Source organism: Electrona antarctica (genome assembly GCF_951216825.1).
Source record: "Electrona antarctica genome assembly, contig: scaffold_199, whole genome shotgun sequence".
Taxonomy (NCBI): Eukaryota; Metazoa; Chordata; class Actinopteri; order Myctophiformes; family Myctophidae; genus Electrona; species Electrona antarctica.
Genome location: NW_027637166.1, coordinates 44,045 through 67,696, shown reverse-complemented (window position 1 = coordinate 67,696; position 23,652 = coordinate 44,045). Strand labels below are relative to the sequence as shown.

At 48.7% G+C, this 23,652-nt stretch overlaps 1 protein-coding gene across 1 annotated transcript in view; it reads right to left on the bottom strand.

Moving 5' to 3' along the window:
• Positions 1 to 23,652, bottom strand: part of LOC306919099 (synaptic vesicle glycoprotein 2C-like) — a gene marked incomplete at both ends in the record, with an annotated part of 51,998 nt that overhangs the window by 2,120 nt on the left and 26,226 nt on the right. The window contains 3 exons of the mRNA XM_079531933.1: positions 6,612 to 6,771; positions 18,143 to 18,346; positions 19,159 to 19,292. Coding sequence (XP_079388059.1) covers positions 6,612 to 6,771; positions 18,143 to 18,346; positions 19,159 to 19,292 — 498 coding nt within the window. The remainder of the gene's footprint in view (positions 1 to 6,611; positions 6,772 to 18,142; positions 18,347 to 19,158; positions 19,293 to 23,652) is intronic.

The window sequence follows — 23,652 nt, the reverse complement described above, 5'->3', positions numbered from 1 at the left end:
AAAATAACATCATGTTACAGAATGACCTGAAGCCCCTGTGGGACAAAACCACATGTTACAGAATGACCTGAAGCCCCTGTGGGACGAAAACACATGTTACAGAAGGACCTGAAGCCCCTGTGGGACGAAAACACATGTTACAGAATGACCTGAAGCCCCTGTGGGACAAAACCACATGTTACAGAATGACCTGAAGCCCCTGTGGGACAAAACCACATGTTACAGAATGACCTGAAGCCCCTGTGGGACGAAAACACATGTTACAGAAGGACCTGAAGCCCCTGTGGGACAAAAACACATGTTACAGAATGACCTGAAGCCCCTGTGGGACGAAAACACATGTTACAGAAGGACCTGAAGCCCCTGTGGGACAAAACCACATGTTACAGAAGGACCTGAAGCCCCTGTGGGACAAAACCACATGTTACAGAATGACCTGAAGCCCCTGTGGGACGAAACCACATGTTACAGAATGACCTGAAGCCCCTGTGGGACAAAACCACATGTTACAGAATGACCTGAAGCCTGTGGCCCTGTGGGACAAAAACACATGTTACAGAATGACCTGAAGCCCCTGTGGGACAAAACCACATGTTACAGAATGACCTGAAGCCCCTGTGGGACGAAAACACATGTTACAGAATGACCTGAAGCCCCTGTGGGACGAAATAACAACATGTTACAGAATGACCTGAAGCCCCTGTGGGACAAAACCACATGTTACAGAATGACCTGAAGCCCCTGTGGGACAAAACCACATGTTACAGAATGACCCGAAGCCCCTGTGGGACGAAATAACAACATGTTACAGAATGACCTGAAGCCCCTGTGGGACAAAACCACATGTTACAGAAGGACCTGAAGCCCCTGTGGGACAAAACCACATGTTACAGAAGGACCTGAAGCCCCTGTGGGACAAAACCACATGTTACAGAAGGACCTGAAGCCCCTGTGGGACGAAATAACAACATGTTACAGAATGACCTGAAGCCCCTGTGGGACAAAACCACATGTTACAGAAGGACCTGAAGCCCCTGTGGGACAAAACCACATGTTACAGAATGACCTGAAGCCCCTGTGGGACAAAACCACATGTTACAGAAGGACCTGAAGCCCCTGTGGGACAAAACCACATGTTACAGAATGACCTGAAGCCCCTGTGGGACAAAACCACATGTTACAGAATGACCTGAAGCCCCTGTGGGACAAAAACACATGTTACAGAATGACCTGAAGCCCCTGTGGGACAAAACCACATGTTACAGAATGACCTGAAGCCCCTGTGGGACAAAACCACATGTTACAGAATGACCTGAAGCCCCTGTGGGACGAAAACACATGTTACAGAATGACCTGAAGCCCCTGTGGGACAAAAACACATGTTACAGAATGACCTGAAGCCCCTGTGGGACAAAAACACATGTTACAGAATGACCTGAAGCCCCTGTGGGACAAAAACACATGTTACAGAATGACCTGAAGCCCCTGTGGGACAAAAACACATGTTACAGAATGACCTGAAGCCCCTGTGGGACAAAAACACATGTTACAGAAGGACCTGAAGCCCCTGTGGGACAAAATAACATCATGTTACAGAATGACCTGAAGCCCCTGTGGGACAAAACCACATGTTACAGAAGGACCTGAAGCCCCTGTGGGACAAAAACACATGTTACAGAAGGACCTGAAGCCCCTGTGGGACAAAACCACATGTTACAGAAGGACCTGAAGCCCCTGTGGGACAAAAACACATGTTACAGAAGGACCTGAAGCCCCTGTGGGACAAAAACACATGTTACAGAATGACCTGAAGCCCCTGTGGGACAAAAACACATGTTACAGAAGGACCTGAAGCCCCTGTGGGACAAAACCACATGTTACAGAATGACCTGAAGCCCCTGTGGGACGAAAACACATGTTACAGAATGACCTGAAGCCCCTGTGGGACGAAAACACATGTTACAGAATGACCTGAAGCCCCTGTGGGACAAAACCACATGTTACAGAATGACCTGAAGCCCCTGTGGGACAAAACCACATGTTACAGAAGGACCTGAAGCCCCTGTGGGACAAAAACACATGTTACAGAATGACCTGAAGCCCCTGTGGGACAAAACCACATGTTACAGAAGGACCTGAAGCCCCTGTGGGACAAAAACACATGTTACAGAAGGACCTGAAGCCCCTGTGGGACAAAACCACATGTTACAGAAGGACCTGAAGCCCCTGTGGGACAAAAACACATGTTACAGAAGGACCTGAAGCCCCTGTGGGACAAAAACACATGTTACAGAATGACCTGAAGCCCCTGTGGGACAAAAACACATGTTACAGAAGGACCTGAAGCCCCTGTGGGACAAAACCACATGTTACAGAATGACCTGAAGCCTGTGGCCCTGTGGGACAAAACCACATGTTACAGAAGGACCTGAAGCCCCTGTGGGACAAAAACACATGTTACAGAATGACCCGAAGCCTGTGGCCCTGTGGGACAAAACCACATGTTACAGAAGGACCTGAAGCCCCTGTGGGACAAAAACACATGTTACAGAATGACCCGAAGCCTGTGGCCCTGTGGGACAAAACCACATGTTACAGAAGGACCTGAAGCCCCTGTGGGACAAAAACACATGTTACAGAATGACCCGAAGCCCCTGTGGCCCTGTGGGACAAAATAACATCATGTTACAGCATACATGGGCCACATGCGGCCCCCCACCTTCACTCAATGTGGCCCTCAGGTTAATATTGATTATTGATTTCAGCCGTTAACAATTCCAAACATGACCTGTTTTAATTACTTCTGTTTTAGTAGCTGAATAACTATTACAATGTCATTGTCTTTTTTTATGTCCAATGCATTTGCATTTAAGTTCATAAAGTTAAATAAAATACCATAGTGGCCCTCTGGAGTGAGTGTGGAACTATAGTGGCCCTCTGGGGTGAGTGTGGAACTATAGTGGCCCTCTGGAGTGAGTGTGGAACTATAGTGGCCGTCTGGAGTGAGTGTGGAACTATAGTGGCCCTCTGGGGTGAGTGTGGAACTATAGTGACCCTCTGGGGTGAGTGTGGAACTATAGTGGCCCTCTGGAGTGAGTGTGGAACTATAGTGACCCTCTGGGGTGAGTGTGGAACTATAGTGGCCCTCTGGAGTGAGTGTGGAACTATAGTGGCCGTCTGGAGTGAGTGTGGAACTATAGTGAACACTCTGGGGTGAGTGTGGAACTATAGTGGCCCTCTGGGGTGAGTGTGGAACTATAGTGGCCGTCTGGAGTGAGTGTGGAACTATAGTGGCCCTCTGGGGTGAGTGTGGAACTATAGTGGCCCTCTGGGGTGAGTGTGGAACTATAGTGGCCCTCTGGGGTGAGTGTGGAACTATAGTGGCCCTCTGGAGTGAGTGTGGAACTATAGTGGCCCTCTGGGGTGAGTGTGGAACTATAGTGGCCGTCTGGAGTGAGTGTGGAACTATAGTGGCCCTCTGGGGTGAGTGTGGAACTATAGTGGCCCTCTGGGGTGAGTGTGGAACTATAGTGGCTGTAGAAAAGGCTCTGGCAGTGGAAAAGTACTGAGCCAATAATTGAACACTATGGCAACCCCAGCCTAGGCTTGATTAGGGGAATTCCATACACCTGCTAAAGCCCCCACACCTGTATCTTGATTAGAGCAGTCTCCTAACTCCCCACTCAGTCACTCTCCAGCCACTCACTCACACAGACAGTCATTCCAAGCAGAGACTCTCCACTTCACCAGGACTTTTCTTCCTTTCCACCGTTCAAGATCACTGCAGTCCTTCCAATGTGTGTGCGTAGATGCACATATGTTTGTAAGTTTCCTTGTACTTTGAGTTAGATGTTTACAGACAGGTGAATTTATACTTTAGTTGTATTAGGAGGAATGTTTGTGAGCCATGTTAATTCCTAGCCTCCATTAGCCGTGTGCATTACTAGCCAATGCTCTGTGCATTTAATGTCAGTTGGTAGTTATTTAAGCCAAACTGTGATCGACACCCCATACTGGTGAAAGTATCCAAACCACCCACCGTACACCACTACAGTGGCCCTCTGGAGTGAGTGTGGAACTATAGTGGCCCTCTGGGGTGAGTGTGGAACTATGGAGTGAGTGTGGAACTATAGTGGCCCTCTGGGGTGAGTGTGGAACTATGGATTGAGTGTGGAACTATAGTGGCCCTCTGGGGTGAGTGTGGAACTCTGGGGTGAGTGTGGAACTATGAAGTGAGTGTGGAACAATAGTGGCCCTCTGGGGTGAGTGTGGAACTATAGTGGCCCTCTGGGGTGAGTGTGGAACTATAGTGGCCCTCTGGGGTGAGTGTGGAACTATGGAGTGAGTGTGGAACTATAGTGGCCCTCTGGGGTGAGTGTGGAACTATGGAGTGAGTGTGGAACTATAGTGGCCCTCTGGGGTGAGTGTGGAACTCTGGGGTGAGTGTGGAACTATAGTGGCCCTCTGGGGTGAGTGTGGAACTATGGAGTGAGTGTGGAACTATAGTGGCCCTCTGGGGTGAGTGTGGAACTATAGTGGCCCTCTGGGGTGAGTGTGGAACTATGGAGTGAGTGTGGAACTATAGTGGCCCTCTGGGGTGAGTGTGGAACTATAGTGACCCTCTGGGGTGAGTGTGGAACTATAGTGGCCCTCTGGGGTGAGTGTGGAACTATAGTGACCCTCTGGGGTGAGTGTGGAACTATAGTGGCCCTCTGGAGTGAGTGTGGAACTATAGTGGCCCTCTGGGGTGAGTGTGGAACTATAGTGACCCTCTGGGGTGAGTGTGGAACTATAGTGGCCCTCTGGGGTGAGTGTGGAACTATAGTGACCCTCTGGGGTGAGTGTGGAACTATAGTGGTCCTCTACACACAACCTGTTACAGAATGTAACAGTCCTCGTTGAATATAACTCAACAGCCCTGCGTAAGTGTGTACCACCTCTTTTAAACTTGCATATAATGCAGGAGGCAGCAGGTGGTGGCTTTACTGAAAACGAGCGCTTCCAAACTCCGACACTTTGTCCGACACTTTATTGTCGGACAAACTCAGACAATAATCATCTGCAAGGAATTCCTTGACAGGAAGTAGCTCATAACATGTTGGATTTTTATGAAACAAACACTTTGCAGATTGAAAGAGGATAAATCAGGCTTTCCGTACAGCTGCAATGTTGGTGAGTTTGACGTTGTTTAATACAATCAGGTAGGACTGTTCTGTTTGGATGAATGGGCTGTCTATGGGAGGTTGCATCTAGTTAGGACCTTGCTGGCAGGATGGCAGCGGTGTGCATATGGTCAAATTTGTCTATTTTGGGTACACTACATGGAGAGAAAGAGAGGGAGCATTTGCATTCCATTCACCGTGGTAACCATGGCAACTGCTGCATTGCAAGCAGCAATTTCTTTTTGCACAATAATAACACTCCTTGTGCTAAAAAACGGCCATAGCCGTCATCACATTTGGGGAAAGTGGCTATGGCCGTTTTTTAGCCCAAGAAAAGGTTTTCGTGAAAAACGAAATTACTGCTTGCAATGGACTCAGAATCATAGAAAATAAAAACTTTGACCCGTCACATGCTACTTAAAGCACTTAAAGCACAATAGAAAAATGTGCCTGCATAAAGGTTGTTAATGACAGCCCAACTTTCAGCAGCTGTCACAGAGTTTCCCAGAGGGAGTTGGAACACATTGAGAGGTGATAATAGAACCTTTATGAACACATTGATGGGTGATAATATAACCTTTATGAACACATTGAGAGGTGATAATAGAACCTTTATGAACACATTGAGAGGTGATAATAGAACCTTTATGAACACATTGAGAGGTGATAATAGAACCTTTATGAACACATTGAGAGGTGATAATATAACCTGTATGAACACATTGAGAGGTGATAATATAACCTTTATGAACACATTGAGAGGTGATAATATAACCTTTATGAACACATTGAGAGGTGATAATATAACCTTTATGAACACATTGATGGGTGATAATATAACCTTTATGAACACATTGAGAGGTGATAATAGAACCTTTATGAACACATTGATGGGTGATAATATAACCTTTATGAACACATTGAGAGGTGATAATAGAGGGAGTTGGAACACATTGAGAGGTGATAATAGAACCTTTATGAACACATTGAGAGGTGATAATAGAACCTTTATGAACACATTGAGAGGTGATAATATAACCTTTATGAACACATTGAGAGGTGATAATATAACCTTTATGAACACATTGAGAGGTGATAATATAACCTTTATGAACACATTGAGAGGTGATAATATAACCTTTATGAACACATTGAGAGGTGATAATAGAACCTTTATGAACACAGGCTAGGGGCTAGTGTTTAGGGGCTAGTGTTTAGGGGCTAGGGGCTAGTGTTTAGGGGCTAGTGTTTCGGGGCTAGGGGCTAGTGTTTAGGGGCTAGGGGCTAGTGTTTAGGGGCTAGTGTTTAGGGGCTAGTGTTTAGGGGATAGGGGCTAGTGTTTAGGGGCTAGTGTTTAGCGGCTAGTGTTTAGGGGCTAGGGGCTAGTGTTTAGGGGCTAGTGTTTAGGGGCTAGGGGCTAGTGTTTAGGGGCTAGGGGTCAGTCAGTACCTCCTGTCTGTAGGGTAGATCTCAGCAGTAACAACGTCCAGAGAGTTCCAGGCAGAGATGCTCAGGCCGTTGTAAAGACACAACATGAAGATCATCATCGACTCGCTGGTCCCGAACCACAGGAAGAAGCAGCTGATCCCCGACAGCACCATACTGCCCCCTGGTGGACACATGACCACATTACACCATCACATTACTGCACTGTGGAGCAGTCGTCCTATCTTGTCCAGCACTAACCTAGCATCCTGAGTCGTCCTATCTTGTCCAGCACTAACCTAGCATCCTGAGTCGTCCTATCTTGTCCAGCACTAACCTAGCATCCTGAGACGTCCTATCTTGTCCATCAGCACTAACCTAGCATCCTGAGTCGTCCTATCTTGTCCAGCACTAACCTAGCATCCTGAGACGTCCTATCTTGTCCAGCACTAACCTAGCATCCTGAGTCGTCCTATCTTGTCCAGCACTAACCTAGCATCCTGAGACGTCCTATCTTGTCCAGCACTAACCTAGCATCCTGAGACGTCCTATCTTGTCTAGCACTAACCTAGCATCCTGAGACGTCCTATCTTGTCCAGCACTAACCTAGCATCCTGAGTCGTCCTATCTTGTCCATTAGCACTAACCTAGCATCCTGAGACGTCCTATCTTGTCCATCAGCACTAACCTAGCATCCTGAGACGTCCTATCTTGTCCATTAGCACTAACCTAGCATCCTGAGTCGTCCTATCTTGTCCATCAGCACTAACCTAGCATCCTGAGACGTCCTATCTTGTCCAGCACTAACCTAGCATCCTGAGTCGTCCTATCTTGTCCAGCACTAACCTAGCATCCTGAGACGTCCTATCTTGTCCATCAGCACTAACCTAGCATCCTGAGTCGTCCTATCTTGTCCAGCACTAACCTAGCATCCTGAGACGTCCTATCTTGTCCAGCACTAACCTAGCATCCTGAGTCGTCCTATCTTGTCCAGCACTAACCTAGCATCCTGAGACGTCCTATCTTGTCCAGCACTAACCTAGCATCCTGAGACGTCCTATCTTGTCTAGCACTAACCTAGCATCCTGAGTCGTCCTATCTTGTCCAGCACTAACCTAGCATCCTGAGTCGTCCTATCTTGTCCAGCACTAACCTAGCATCCTGAGTCGTCCTATCTTGTCCATTAGCACTAACCTAGCATCCTGAGTCGTCCTATCTTGTCTAGCACTAACCTAGCATCCTGAGTCGTCCTATCTTGTCCAGCACTAACCTAGCATCCTGAGTCGTCCTATCTTGTCCAGCACTAACCTAGCATCCTGAGTCGTCCTATCTTGTCCAGCACTAACCTAGCATCCTGAGTCGTCCTATCTTGTCCATTAGCACTAACCTAGCATCCTGAGACGTCCTATCTTGTCCATCAGCACTAACCTAGCATCCTGAGACGTCCTATCTTGTCCATTAGCACTAACCTAGCATCCTGAGTCGTCCTATCTTGTCCATCAGCACTAACCTAGCATCCTGAGACGTCCTATCTTGTCCAGCACTAACCTAGCATCCTGACTCGTCCTATCTTGTCCAGCACTAACCTAGCATCCTGAGACGTCCTATCTTGTCCATCAGCACTAACCTAGCATCCTGAGTCGTCCTATCTTGTCCAGCACTAACCTAGCATCCTGAGACGTCCTATCTTGTCCAGCACTAACCTAGCATCCTGAGACGTCCTATCTTGTCCAGCACTAACCTAGCATCCTGAGACGTCCTATCTTGTCCAGCACTAACCTAGCATCCTGAGTCGTCCTATCTTGTCCAGCACTAACCTAGCATCCTGAGTCGTCCTATCTTGTCCAGCACTAACCTAGCATCCTGAGACGTCCTATCTTGTCCAGCACTAACCTAGCATCCTGAGTCGTCCTATCTTGTCTAGCACTAACCTAGCATCCTGAGACGTCCTATCTTGTCTAGCACTAACCTAGCATCCTGAGTCGTCCTATCTTGTCCATCAGCACTAACCTAGCATCCTGAGTCGTCCTATCTTGTCCAGCACTAACCTAGCATCCTGAGTCGTCCTATCTTGTCCAGCACTAACCTAGCATCCTGAGACGTCCTATCTTGTCCAGCACTAACCTAGCATCCTGAGTCGTCCTATCTTGTCCAGCACTAACCTAGCATCCTGAGTCGTCCTATCTTGTCCAGCACTAACCTAGCATCCTGAGTCGTCCTATCTTGTCCAGCACTAACCTAGCATCCTGAGTCGTCCTATCTTGTCCAGCACTAACCTAGCATCCTGAGTCGTCCTATCTTGTCCAGCACTAACCTAGCATCCTGAGTCGTCCTATCTTGTCCAGCACTAACCTAGCATCCTGAGACGTCCTATCTTGTCCAGCACTAACCTAGCATCCTGAGACGTCCTATCTTGTCCATCAGCACTAACCTAGCATCCTGAGACGTCCTATCTTGTCCATTAGCACTAACCTAGCATCCTGAGTCGTCCTATCTTGTCCAGCACTAACCTAGCATCCTGAGACGTCCTATCTTGTCCATTAGCACTAACCTAGCATCCTGAGATGTCCTATCTTGTCTAGCACTAACCTAGCATCCTGAGACGTCCTATCTTGTCTAGCACTAACCTAGCATCCTGAGACGTCCTATCTTGTCTAGCACTAACCTAGCATCCTGAGTCGTCCTATCTTGTCCAGCACTAACCTAGCATCCTGAGTCGTCCTATCTTGTCCAGCACTAACCTAGCATCCTGAGTCGTCCTATCTTGTCCATTAGCACTAACCTAGCATCCTGAGACGTCCTATCTTGTCCATCAGCACTAACCTAGCATCCTGAGACGTCCTATCTTGTCCATTAGCACTAACCTAGCATCCTGAGTCGTCCTATCTTGTCCATCAGCACTAACCTAGCATCCTGAGACGTCCTATCTTGTCCAGCACTAACCTAGCATCCTGACTCGTCCTATCTTGTCCAGCACTAACCTAGCATCCTGAGACGTCCTATCTTGTCCATCAGCACTAACCTAGCATCCTGAGTCGTCCTATCTTGTCCAGCACTAACCTAGCATCCTGAGACGTCCTATCTTGTCCAGCACTAACCTAGCATCCTGAGACGTCCTATCTTGTCCAGCACTAACCTAGCATCCTGAGACGTCCTATCTTGTCCAGCACTAACCTAGCATCCTGAGTCGTCCTATCTTGTCCAGCACTAACCTAGCATCCTGAGTCGTCCTATCTTGTCCAGCACTAACCTAGCATCCTGAGACGTCCTATCTTGTCCAGCACTAACCTAGCATCCTGAGTCGTCCTATCTTGTCTAGCACTAACCTAGCATCCTGAGACGTCCTATCTTGTCTAGCACTAACCTAGCATCCTGAGTCGTCCTATCTTGTCCATCAGCACTAACCTAGCATCCTGAGTCGTCCTATCTTGTCCAGCACTAACCTAGCATCCTGAGTCGTCCTATCTTGTCCAGCACTAACCTAGCATCCTGAGTCGTCCTATCTTGTCCAGCACTAACCTAGCATCCTGAGTCGTCCTATCTTGTCCATCAGCACTAACCTAGCATCCTGAGTCGTCCTATCTTGTCCAGCACTAACCTAGCATCCTGAGTCGTCCTATCTTGTCCAGCACTAACCTAGCATCCTGAGACGTCCTATCTTGTCCAGCACTAACCTAGCATCCTGAGACGTCCTATCTTGTCCAGCACTAACCTAGCATCCTGAGTCGTCCTATCTTGTCCATCAGCACTAACCTAGCATCCTGAGACGTCCTATCTTGTCCAGCACTAACCTAGCATCCTGAGTCGTCCTATCTTGTCTAGCACTAACCTAGCATCCTGAGACGTCCTATCTTGTCTAGCACTAACCTAGCATCCTGAGACGTCCTATCTTGTCCAGCACTAACCTAGCATCCTGAGACGTCCTATCTTGTCCAGCACTAACCTAGCATCCTGAGACGTCCTATCTTGTCCAGCACTAACCTAGCATCCTGAGTCGTCCTATCTTGTCCAGCACTAACCTAGCATCCTGAGTCGTCCTATCTTGTCCAGCACTAACCTAGCATCCTGAGACGTCCTATCTTGTCCAGCACTAACCTAGCATCCTGAGACGTCCTATCTTGTCCAGCACTAACCTAGCATCCTGAGTCGTCCTATCTTGTCCAGCACTAACCTAGCATCCTGAGTCGTCCTATCTTGTCCAGCACTAACCTAGCATCCTGAGTCGTCCTATCTTGTCCAGCACTAACCTAGCATCCTGAGACGTCCTATCTTGTCCAGCACTAACCTAGCATCCTGAGTCGTCCTATCTTGTCCAGCACTAACCTAGCATCCTGAGTCGTCCTATCTTGTCCAGCACTAACCTAGCATCCTGAGTCGTCCTATCTTGTCCAGCACTAACCTAGCATCCTGAGTCGTCCTATCTTGTCCAGCACTAACCTAGCATCCTGAGTCGTCCTATCTTGTCCAGCACTAACCTAGCATCCTGAGTCGTCCTATCTTGTCCAGCACTAACCTAGCATCCTGAGACGTCCTATCTTGTCCAGCACTAACCTAGCATCCTGAGACGTCCTATCTTGTCCATCAGCACTAACCTAGCATCCTGAGACGTCCTATCTTGTCCATTAGCACTAACCTAGCATCCTGAGTCGTCCTATCTTGTCCAGCACTAACCTAGCATCCTGAGACGTCCTATCTTGTCCATTAGCACTAACCTAGCATCCTGAGATGTCCTATCTTGTCTAGCACTAACCTAGCATCCTGAGACGTCCTATCTTGTCTAGCACTAACCTAGCATCCTGAGACGTCCTATCTTGTCTAGCACTAACCTAGCATCCTGAGTCGTCCTATCTTGTCCAGCACTAACCTAGCATCCTGAGACGTCCTATCTTGTCTAGCACTAACCTAGCATCCTGAGACGTCCTATCTTGTCTAGCACTAACCTAGCATCCTGAGTCGTCCTATCTTGTCCAGCACTAACCTAGCATCCTGAGACGTCCTATCTTGTCCAGCACTAACCTAGCATCCTGAGACGTCCTATCTTGTCCAGCACTAACCTAGCATCCTGAGTCGTCCTATCTTGTCCATTAGCACTAACCTAGCATCCTGAGACGTCCTATCTTGTCCATCAGCACTAACCTAGCATCCTGAGACGTCCTATCTTGTCCAGCACTAACCTAGCATCCTGAGACGTCCTATCTTGTCCATCAGCACTAACCTAGCATCCTGAGACGTCCTATCTTGTCCAGCACTAACCTAGCATCCTGAGTCGTCCTATCTTGTCCATCAGCACTAACCTAGCATCCTGAGACGTCCTATCTTGTCCATTAGCACTAACCTAGCATCCTGAGTCGTCCTATCTTGTCCAGCACTAACCTAGCATCCTGAGTCGTCCTATCTTGTCCAGCACTAACCTAGCATCCTGAGACGTCCTATCTTGTCCATCAGCACTAACCTAGCATCCTGAGACGTCCTATCTTGTCCATCAGCACTAACCTAGCATCCTGAGACGTCCTATCTTGTCCATCAGCACTAACCTAGCATCCTGAGACGTCCTATCTTGTCCATCAGCACTAACCTAGCATCCTGAGACGTCCTATCTTGTCCATCAGCACTAACCTAGCATCCTGAGACGTCCTACCTTGTCCATCAGCACTAACCTAGCATCCTGAGTCGTCCTATCTTGTCCAGCACTAACCTAGCATCCTGAGTCGTCCTATCTTGTCCAGCACTAACCTAGCATCCTGAGACGTCCTATCTTGTCCATCAGCACTAACCTAGCATCCTGAGTCGTCCTATCTTGTCCAGCACTAACCTAGCATCCTGAGTCGTCCTATCTTGTCTAGCACTAACCTAGCATCCTGAGACGTCCTATCTTGTCCAGCACTAACCTAGCATCCTGAGTCGTCCTATCTTGTCCAGCACTAACCTAGCATCCTGAGACGTCCTATCTTGTCCAGCACTAACCTAGCATCCTGAGACGTCCTATCTTGTCTAGCACTAACCTAGCATCCTGAGACGTCCTATCTTGTCCAGCACTAACCTAGCATCCTGAGACGTCCTATCTTGTCCAGCACTAACCTAGCATCCTGAGTCGTCCTATCTTGTCCAGCACTAACCTAGCATCCTGAGTCGTCCTATCTTGTCCAGCACTAACCTAGCATCCTGAGTCGTCCTATCTTGTCCAGCACTAACCTAGCATCCTGAGACGTCCTATCTTGTCCATTAGCACTAACCTAGCATCCTGAGACGTCCTATCTTGTCCAGCACTAACCTAGCATCCTGAGTCGTCCTATCTTGTCTAGCACTAACCTAGCATCCTGAGACGTCCTATCTTGTCCATCAGCACTAACCTAGCATCCTGAGACGTCCTATCTTGTCCAGCACTAACCTAGCATCCTGAGACGTCCTATCTTGTCTAGCACTAACCTAGCATCCTGAGACGTCCTATCTTGTCCAGCACTAACCTAGCATCCTGAGTCGTCCTATCTTGTCTAGCACTAACCTAGCATCCTGAGTCGTCCTATCTTGTCTAGCACTAACCTAGCATCCTGAGACGTCCTATCTTGTCCATCAGCACTAACCTAGCATCCTGAGACGTCCTATCTTGTCCATCAGCACTAACCTAGCATCCTGAGACGTCCTATCTTGTCCATCAGCACTAACCTAGCATCCTGAGTCGTCCTATCTTGTCCATTAGCACTAACCTAGCATCCTGAGTCGTCCTATCTTGTCCAGCACTAACCTAGCATCCTGAGACGTCCTATCTTGTCCATCAGCACTAACCTAGCATCCTGAGACGTCCTATCTTGTCCAGCACTAACCTAGCATCCTGAGACGTCCTATCTTGTCCATCAGCACTAACCTAGCATCCTGAGTCGTCCTATCTTGTCCATCACTAACCTAGCATCCTGAGTCGTCCTATCTTGTCCATCACTAACCTAGCATCCTGAGTCGTCCTATCTTGTCCAGCACTAACCTAGCATCCTGAGACGTCCTATCTTGTCCAGCACTAACCTAGCATCCTGAGTCGTCCTATCTTGTCCATCAGCACTAACCTAGCATCCTGAGTCGTCCTATCTTGTCCATCAGCACTAACCTAGCATCCTGAGTCGTCCTATCTTGTCCATCAGCACTAACCTAGCATCCTGAGTCGTCCTATCTTGTCCATTAGCACTAACCTAGCATCCTGAGACGTCCTATCTTGTCCAGCACTAACCTAGCATCCTGAGTCGTCCTATCTTGTCCATCAGCACTAACCTAGCATCCTGAGACGTCCTATCTTGTCCAGCACTAACCTAGCATCCTGAGTCGTCCTATCTTGTCCAGCACTAACCTAGCATCCTGAGACGTCCTATCTTGTCCAGCACTAACCTAGCATCCTGAGACGTCCTATCTTGTCCATCAGCACTAACCTAGCATCCTGAGACGTCCTATCTTGTCCATCAGCACTAACCTAGCATCCTGAGACGTCCTATCTTGTCCATCAGCACTAACCTAGCATCCTGAGACGTCCTATCTTGTCCATCAGCACTAACCTAGCATCCTGAGACGTCCTATCTTGTCCAGCACTAACCTAGCATCCTGAGACGTCCTATCTTGTCCATCAGCACTAACCTAGCATCCTGAGTCGTCCTATCTTGTCCATCAGCACTAACCTAGCATCCTGAGACGTCCTATCTTGTCCATCAGCACTAACCTAGCATCCTGAGTCGTCCTATCTTGTCCAGCACTAACCTAGCATCCTGAGTCGTCCTATCTTGTCCAGCACTAACCTAGCATCCTGAGACGTCCTATCTTGTCCATCAGCACTAACCTAGCATCCTGAGTCGTCCTATCTTGTCCAGCACTAACCTAGCATCCTGAGACGTCCTATCTTGTCCATCAGCACTAACCTAGCATCCTGAGTCGTCCTATCTTGTCCAGCACTAACCTAGCATCCTGAGACGTCCTATCTTGTCCAGCACTAACCTAGCATCCTGAGACGTCCTATCTTGTCCAGCACTAACCTAGCATCCTGAGACGTCCTATCTTGTCCAGCACTAACCTAGCATCCTGAGACGTCCTATCTTGTCCAGCACTAACCTAGCATCCTGAGACGTCCTATCTTGTCCAGCACTAACCTAGCATCCTGAGACGTCCTATCTTGTCCATCAGCACTAACCTAGCATCCTGAGACGTCCTATCTTGTCCATCAGCACTAACCTAGCATCCTGAGACGTCCTATCTTGTCCATCAGCACTAACCTAGCATCCTGAGACGTCCTATCTTGTCCATCAGCACTAACCTAGCATCCTGAGACGTCCTATCTTGTCCATCAGCACTAACCTAGCATCCTGAGTCGTCCTATCTTGTCCAGCACTAACCTAGCATCCTGAGACGTCCTATCTTGTCCAGCACTAACCTAGCATCCTGAGACGTCCTATCTTGTCTAGCACTAACCTAGCATCCTGAGACGTCCTATCTTGTCCAGCACTAACCTAGCATCCTGAGTCGTCCTATCTTGTCCATTAGCACTAACCTAGCATCCTGAGACGTCCTATCTTGTCCATCAGCACTAACCTAGCATCCTGAGACGTCCTATCTTGTCCATTAGCACTAACCTAGCATCCTGAGTCGTCCTATCTTGTCCAGCACTAACCTAGCATCCTGAGTCGTCCTATCTTGTCCAGCACTAACCTAGCATCCTGAGACGTCCTATCTTGTCCAGCACTAACCTAGCATCCTGAGACGTCCTATCTTGTCCAGCACTAACCTAGCATCCTGAGTCGTCCTATCTTGTCCATCAGCACTAACCTAGCATCCTGAGACGTCCTATCTTGTCCAGCACTAACCTAGCATCCTGAGTCGTCCTATCTTGTCTAGCACTAACCTAGCATCCTGAGACGTCCTATCTTGTCTAGCACTAACCTAGCATCCTGAGACGTCCTATCTTGTCCAGCACTAACCTAGCATCCTGAGACGTCCTATCTTGTCCAGCACTAACCTAGCATCCTGAGACGTCCTATCTTGTCCAGCACTAACCTAGCATCCTGAGTCGTCCTATCTTGTCCAGCACTAACCTAGCATCCTGAGTCGTCCTATCTTGTCCAGCACTAACCTAGCATCCTGAGTCGTCCTATCTTGTCCAGCACTAACCTAGCATCCTGAGACGTCCTATCTTGTCCAGCACTAACCTAGCATCCTGAGACGTCCTATCTTGTCCATCAGCACTAACCTAGCATCCTGAGACGTCCTATCTTGTCCATTAGCACTAACCTAGCATCCTGAGTCGTCCTATCTTGTCCAGCACTAACCTAGCATCCTGAGATGTCCTATCTTGTCTAGCACTAACCTAGCATCCTGAGACGTCCTATCTTGTCTAGCACTAACCTAGCATCCTGAGACGTCCTATCTTGTCTAGCACTAACCTAGCATCCTGAGACGTCCTATCTTGTCCAGCACTAACCTAGCATCCTGAGTCGTCCTATCTTGTCCATTAGCACTAACCTAGCATCCTGAGACGTCCTATCTTGTCCATCAGCACTAACCTAGCATCCTGAGACGTCCTATCTTGTCCAGCACTAACCTAGCATCCTGAGACGTCCTATCTTGTCCATCAGCACTAACCTAGCATCCTGAGACGTCCTATCTTGTCCAGCACTAACCTAGCATCCTGAGTCGTCCTATCTTGTCCATCAGCACTAACCTAGCATCCTGAGACGTCCTATCTTGTCCATTAGCACTAACCTAGCATCCTGAGTCGTCCTATCTTGTCCAGCACTAACCTAGCATCCTGAGTCGTCCTATCTTGTCCAGCACTAACCTAGCATCCTGAGACGTCCTATCTTGTCCATCAGCACTAACCTAGCATCCTGAGACGTCCTATCTTGTCCATCAGCACTAACCTAGCATCCTGAGACGTCCTATCTTGTCCATCAGCACTAACCTAGCATCCTGAGTCGTCCTATCTTGTCCATCAGCACTAACCTAGCATCCTGAGACGTCCTATCTTGTCCATCAGCACTAACCTAGCATCCTGAGACGTCCTATCTTGTCCATCAGCACTAACCTAGCATCCTGAGACGTCCTATCTTGTCCAGCACTAACCTAGCATCCTGAGTCGTCCTATCTTGTCCATCAGCACTAACCTAGCATCCTGAGTCGTCCTATCTTGTCCATCAGCACTAACCTAGCATCCTGAGTCGTCCTATCTTGTCCAGCACTAACCTAGCATCCTGAGTCGTCCTATCTTGTCTAGCACTAACCTAGCATCCTGAGACGTCCTATCTTGTCCATCAGCACTAACCTAGCATCCTGAGACGTCCTATCTTGTCCAGCACTAACCTAGCATCCTGAGACGTCCTATCTTGTCCATCAGCACTAACCTAGCATCCTGAGTCGTCCTATCTTGTCCAGCACTAACCTAGCATCCTGAGACGTCCTATCTTGTCCAGCACTAACCTAGCATCCTGAGACGTCCTATCTTGTCCAGCACTAACCTAGCATCCTGAGACGTCCTATCTTGTCCAGCACTAACCTAGCATCCTGAGACGTCCTATCTTGTCCATCAGCACTAACCTAGCATCCTGAGACGTCCTATCTTGTCCAGCACTAACCTAGCATCCTGAGTCGTCCTATCTTGTCCAGCACTAACCTAGCATCCTGAGACGTCCTATCTTGTCCATCAGCACTAACCTAGCATCCTGAGTCGTCCTATCTTGTCCAGCACTAACCTAGCATCCTGAGACGTCCTATCTTGTCCAGCACTAACCTAGCATCCTGAGACGTCCTATCTTGTCCATCAGCACTAACCTAGCATCCTGAGTCGTCCTATCTTGTCCAGCACTAACCTAGCATCCTGAGTCGTCCTATCTTGTCCATCAGCACTAACCTAGCATCCTGAGTCGTCCTATCTTGTCCATCAGCACTAACCTAGCATCCTGAGACGTCCTATCTTGTCCAGCACTAACCTAGCATCCTGAGTCGTCCTATCTTGTCCATCAGCACTAACCTAGCATCCTGAGTCGTCCTATCTTGTCCATCAGCACTAACCTAGCATCCTGAGACGTCCTATCTTGTCCAGCACTAACCTAGCATCCTGAGACGTCCTATCTTGTCCATTAGCACTAACCTAGCATCCTGAGACGTCCTATCTTGTCCATCAGCACTAACCTAGCATCCTGAGTCGTCCTATCTTGTCCATCAGCACTAACCTAGCATCCTGAGACGTCCTATCTTGTCCAGCACTAACCTAGCATCCTGAGACGTCCTATCTTGTCCATTAGCACTAACCTAGCATCCTGAGTCGTCCTATCTTGTCCATCAGCACTAACCTAGCATCCTGAGTCGTCCTATCTTGTCCATCAGCACTAACCTAGCATCCTGAGACGTCCTATCTTGTCCAGCACTAACCTAGCATCCTGAGACGTCCTATCTTGTCCATTAGCACTAACCTAGCATCCTGAGTCGTCCTATCTTGTCCATCAGCACTAACCTAGCATCCTGAGACGTCCTATCTTGTCCATCAGCACTAACCTAGCATCCTGAGACGTCCTATCTTGTCCATCAGCACTAACCTAGCATCCTGAGACGTCCTATCTTGTCCATCAGCAGGGCAGAGACGATGTTTCCGGGCAACACGGCGAGCGTTCCCAGGAAGTTGACGAAGTACACCCAGTAGGCCGAGTAGTCGTCGTCAAACTGCATCTGACATCCTGTCTTGTTGTGATGGAACGAACTGGTGATGATCCGTGAGTTGGTCAACTTCCTGTCGTCAATGTCTGAGAGAGAGAGAGAGAGAGAGAGAGCAAGACAGAGAGAGAGACAGAGACAGAGACAGAGACAGAGAGACAGAGACAGAGATCAATGGACAGAATCCAGAGCTCCACAAAGCAACAGGTTTTGGGAGGTTGTTTGGAATCTATTACATGAGTACCGGAACATGCCTGTGCAGTCTCAACGTTTGTAAACAAATACAGTAATTTGGTCGAAAACAAAACATATGCCTACAAATTAATTAGAACTTAGAACTCTTGTTGTCCTGAAACTAAACCCTTTTCCAAAGAGCGCCCGTTTGCAGTTTTGCCGTATTCACAGACCCACGCATTTCTTCTCCTCCATCTATTATCTGATCAGGGATAAAAGCGGATCAATAACTCCATGTAACACGAGACATGTTGTTCTGACCTGTGTTGTAGAAGGCGGCGTGTTGTGACCTCTGACTGGTGACCTCTGACATGTGACCTCTGACCTGTGACCTCTGACATGTGACATGTGACCTCTGACCTGTGTTGTAGAATGCGGCATGTTGTGACCTGTGACCTCTGACCTGTGACCTCTGACCTGTGTTTTAGAAGGCGACATGTTGTGACCTGTGACATGTGACCTCTGACCTGTGTTGAAGAAGGTGGCATGTTGTGACCTGTGACCTCTGACCTGTGACCTCTGACCTGTGTTTTAGAAGGCGACGTGTTGTGACCTGTGACCTCTGACCTGTGTTGTAGAAGGCGGCATGTTGTGACCTGTGACCGCTGACCTGTGACCTCTGACCTGTGTTTTAGAAGGCGACGTGTTGTGACCTGTGACCTCTGACCTGTGTTGTAGAAGAAGGAATCCACGAAGGTGCAGTTCTTGAAGTAGGAGTTGACGGCGGTGACGTCCTCAAAGTAACAGTTCTGGAAGGTGGAGTCGATGAACACCACGGCCTTGAACTTCATACCGATGAACCTGAGGAGGGGGGGGGGGGGGGGGAGGAGAGGGGGGAGGGGAGGTGGGGGGTTAGACATACCAGCAGTCCTACAGTCATGTGTTGGTTAGACATACCAGCAGTCCTACAGTCATGTGTTGGTTAGACATACCAGCAGTCCTACAGTCATGTGTTGGTTAGACATACCAGCAGTCCTACAGTCATGTGTTGGTTAGACATACCAGCAGTCCTACAGTCATGTGTTGGTTAGACATACCAGCAGTCCTACAGTCATGTGTTGGTTAGACATACCAGCAGTCCTACAGTCATGTGTCCGACAACACCGTCACTCCCAACATGCGTGGCCGGCGACGGTTACCATTCACCCGCGTGCGGTTTGGTCAAGCACATTTTCTTTTTTCTCCGATTCTGTGAGGCTCTACAGCGTCTTTTCAGATGATCGGTGGGTGGATTATTTGTGAAGAAAACTATCCTAAAGGTCTTCAAAGGTTAGTAAAAAACGCTGGCGAGGGAAGATAGACGATGTGAGAGAGAGAGAGATTCATGATTAGGAAATGGAATAAAGGAAGGAGATAAAGGAAATGGAATAATAATGTGGGGCAGTTTGGAACGTTGTTTTAGGATAATAGATAAATAGTGTTTCAGTTCCAGGTGGAGAACCATTAACAACGTCCACCCAGGGGCGCCCGCTGGCCTAGTGGTCCAGGCGCATCGTGCCACATACAGGCTCTGGCCTGACAGCGTGTCGCGTGTTCGAGTCCCGTTCATGGCGACCTTATTGCTGCGTGTCTCTCCCTTCTCTCTCTCTCTCTCTCTCTGTGTCTCTCTCTCTCTCTCTCTCTCTCTCTCTCTCTCCAAAGCCAAATACAAATCTTAAAAACAAACAAGACCACCATTGTATTCTTACCGGGTGGAGGGGTGGGAGACAGACCCCACCCTTACCCATGCACCCTGATCCCACCCTGACCCCACCCTATGGAGGGCAATCCCACCAGGGTTAATGTAGTTATGTATGTAAAACAGACAGGAGAAGGGTGCACGGTGCACGCCACTATTATTGACCTTGGTAAATACGTCTAGAAGTAAAGAAAAGGCTGCGCACATACAGAAAGGAGAACCAACGCTTGGACCTGGTGAGGTCTTCTTGGACCTGGTGAGGCTTTCTTGGACCTGGTAAGGTCTTCTTGGACCTGGTGAGGTCTTCTTGGACCTGGTGAGGTCTTCTTGGACCTGGTAAGGTCTTCTTGGACCTGGTAAGGTCTTCTTGGACCTGGTGAGGCTTTCTTGGACCTGGTAAGGTCTTCTTGGACCTGGTGAGGCTTTCTTGGACCTGGTAAGGTCTTCTTGGACCTGGTGAGGTCTTCTTGGACCTGGTGAGGTCTTCTTGGACCTGGATAGGTCTTCTTGGACCTGGTGAGGTCTTCTTGGACCTGGTAAGGTATTCTTAAGGTCTTCTTGGACCTGGTGAGGTCTTCTTGGACCTGGTGAGGTCTTCTTGGACCTGGTGAGGTCTTCTTGGACCTGGATAGGTCTTCTTGGACCTGGTGAGGTCTTCTTGGACCTGGTAAGGTCTTCTTAAGGTCTTCTTGGACCTGGTGAGGTCTTCTTGGACCTGGTGAGGTCTTCTTGGACCTGGATAGGTCTTCTTGGACCTGGTGAGGTCTTCTTGGACCTGGTGAGGTCTTCTTGGACCTGGTGAGGTCTTATTGGACCTGGTAAGGTCTTCTTGGACCTGGTAAGGTCTTCTTGGACCTGGTGAGGTCTTCTTGGACCTGGTGAGGCTTTCTTGGACCTGGTGAGGTCTTCTTGGACCTGGATAGGTCTTCTTGGACCTGGATAGGTCTTCTTGGACCTGGTAAGGTCTTCTTGGACCTGGTAAGGTCTTCTTGGACCTGGTAAGGTGTTCTTGGACCTGGTAATGTCTTCTTGGACCTGGTAAGGTGTTCTTGGACCTGGATAGGTCTTCTTGGACCTGGTGAGGTCTTCTTGGACCTGGTAATGTCTTCTTGGACCTGGTAAGGTGTTCTTGGACCTGGATAGGTCTTCTTGGACCTGGTAAGGTCTACTTGGACCTGGTGAGGTCTTCTTAAGGTCTTCTTGGACCTGGTAAGGTATTCTTGGACCTGGTAAGGTCTTCTTGGACCTGGTAAGGTCTTCTTAAGGTCTTCTTGGACCTGGTGAGGTCTTCTTAAGGTCTTCTTGGACCTGGTAAGGTCTTCTTGGACCTGGTAAGGTCTTCTTGGACCTGGTAAGGTATTCTTGGACCTGGTGAGGTCTTCTTGGACCTGGTAAGGTCTTCTTGGACCTGGTGAGGTTTTCTTGGACCTGGTGAGGTCTTCTTGGACCTGGTAAGGTCTTCTTAAGGTCTTCTTGGACCTGGTTAGGTCTTCTTGGACCTGGTTAGGTCTTCTTGGACCTGGTGAGGTCTTCTTAAGGTCTTCTTGGACCTGGTAAGGTCTTCTTAAGGTCTTCTTGGACCTGGTTAGGTCTTCTTGGACCTGGTTAGGTCTTCTTGGACCTGGTGAGGTCTTCTTGGACCTGGTAAGGTCTTCTTAAGGTCTTCTTGGACCTGGTGAGGTCTTCTTGGACCTGGTAAGGTCTTCTTAAGGTCTTCTTGGACCTGGTAAGGTCTTCTTGGACCTGGTGAGGTCTTCTTGGACCTGGTGAGGTATTCTTGGACCTGGTAAAGTCTTCTTAAGGTCTTCTTGGACCTGGTAAGGTCTTCTTAAGGTCTTCTTGGACCTGGTAAGGTCTTCTTGGACCTGGTGAGGTCTTCTTGGACCTGGTAAGGTCTTCTTGGACCTGGTAACGTCTTCTTAAGGTCTTCTTGGACCTGGTGAGGTCTTCTTGGACCTGGTGAGGTCTTCTTGGACCTGGTAAGGTCTTCTTAAGGTCTTCTTGGACCTGGTAAGGTCTTCTTGGACCTGGTGAGGTCTTCTTGGACCTGGTGAGGTCTTCTTAGACCTGGATAGGTCTTCTTGGACCTGGTGAGGTCTTCTTGGACCTGGTAAGGTCTTCTTAAGGTCTTCTTGGACCTGGTGAGGTCTTCTTGGACCTGGTGAGGTCTTCTTGGACCTGGATAGGTCTTCTTGGACCTGGTGAGGTCTTCTTGGACCTGGTGAGGTCTTCTTGGACCTGGTGAGGTCTTCTTGGACCTGGTGAGGTCTTATTGGACCTGGTAAGGTCTTCTTGGACCTGGTGAGGTCTTCTTGGACCTGGTGAGGCTTTCTTGGACCTGGTGAGGTCTTCTTGGACCTGGTAAGGTCTTCTTGGACCTGGATAGGTCTTCTTGGACCTGGTAAGGTCTTCTTGGACCTGGTAAGGTGTTCTTGGACCTGGTAATGTCTTCTTGGACCTGGTAAGGTCTTCTTGGACCTGGTAAGGTGTTCTTGGACCTGGTAATGTCTTCTTGGACCTGGTAAGGTGTTCTTGGACCTGGATAGGTGTTCTTGGACCTGGATAGGTCTTCTTGGACCTGGTGAGGTCTTCTTGGACCTGGTAATGTCTTCTTGGACCTGGTAAGGTGTTCTTGGACCTGGATAGGTCTTCTTGGACCTGGTAAGGTCTACTTGGACCTGGTGAGGTCTTCTTAAGGTCTTCTTGGACCTGGTAAGGTATTCTTGGACCTGGTAAGGTCTTCTTGGACCTGGTAAGGTCTTCTTAAGGTCTTCTTGGACCTGGTGAGGTCTTCTTAAGGTCTTCTTGGACCTGGTAAGGTCTTCTTGGACCTGGTAAGGTCTTCTTGGACCTGGTAAGGTATTCTTGGACCTGGTGAGGTCTTCTTGGACCTGGTAAGGTCTTCTTGGACCTGGTGAGGTTTTCTTGGACCTGGTGAGGTCTTCTTGGACCTGGTGAGGTCTTCTTGGACCTGGTAAGGTCTTCTTAAGGTCTTCTTGGACCTGGTTAGGTCTTCTTGGACCTGGTTAGGTCTTCTTGGACCTGGTGAGGTCTTCTTAAGGTCTTCTTGGACCTGGTTAGGTCTTCTTGGACCTGGTAAGGTCTTCTTAAGGTCTTCTTGGACCTGGTTAGGTCTTCTTGGACCTGGTTAGGTCTTCTTGGACCTGGTGAGGTCTTCTTGGACCTGGTAAGGTCTTCTTAAGGTCTTCTTGGACCTGGTGAGGTCTTCTTGGACCTGGTAAGGTATTCTTAAGGTCTTCTTGGACCTGGTAAGGTCTTCTTGGACCTGGTGAGGTCTTCTTGGACCTGGTGAGGTATTCTTGGACCTGGTAAAGTCTTCTTAAGGTCTTCTTGGACCTGGTAAGGTCTTCTTAAGGTCTTCTTGGACCTGGTAAGGTCTTCTTGGACCTGGTGAGGTCTTCTTGGACCTGGTGAGGTCTTCTTGGACCTGGTAAGGTCTTCTTAAGGTCTTCTTGGACCTGG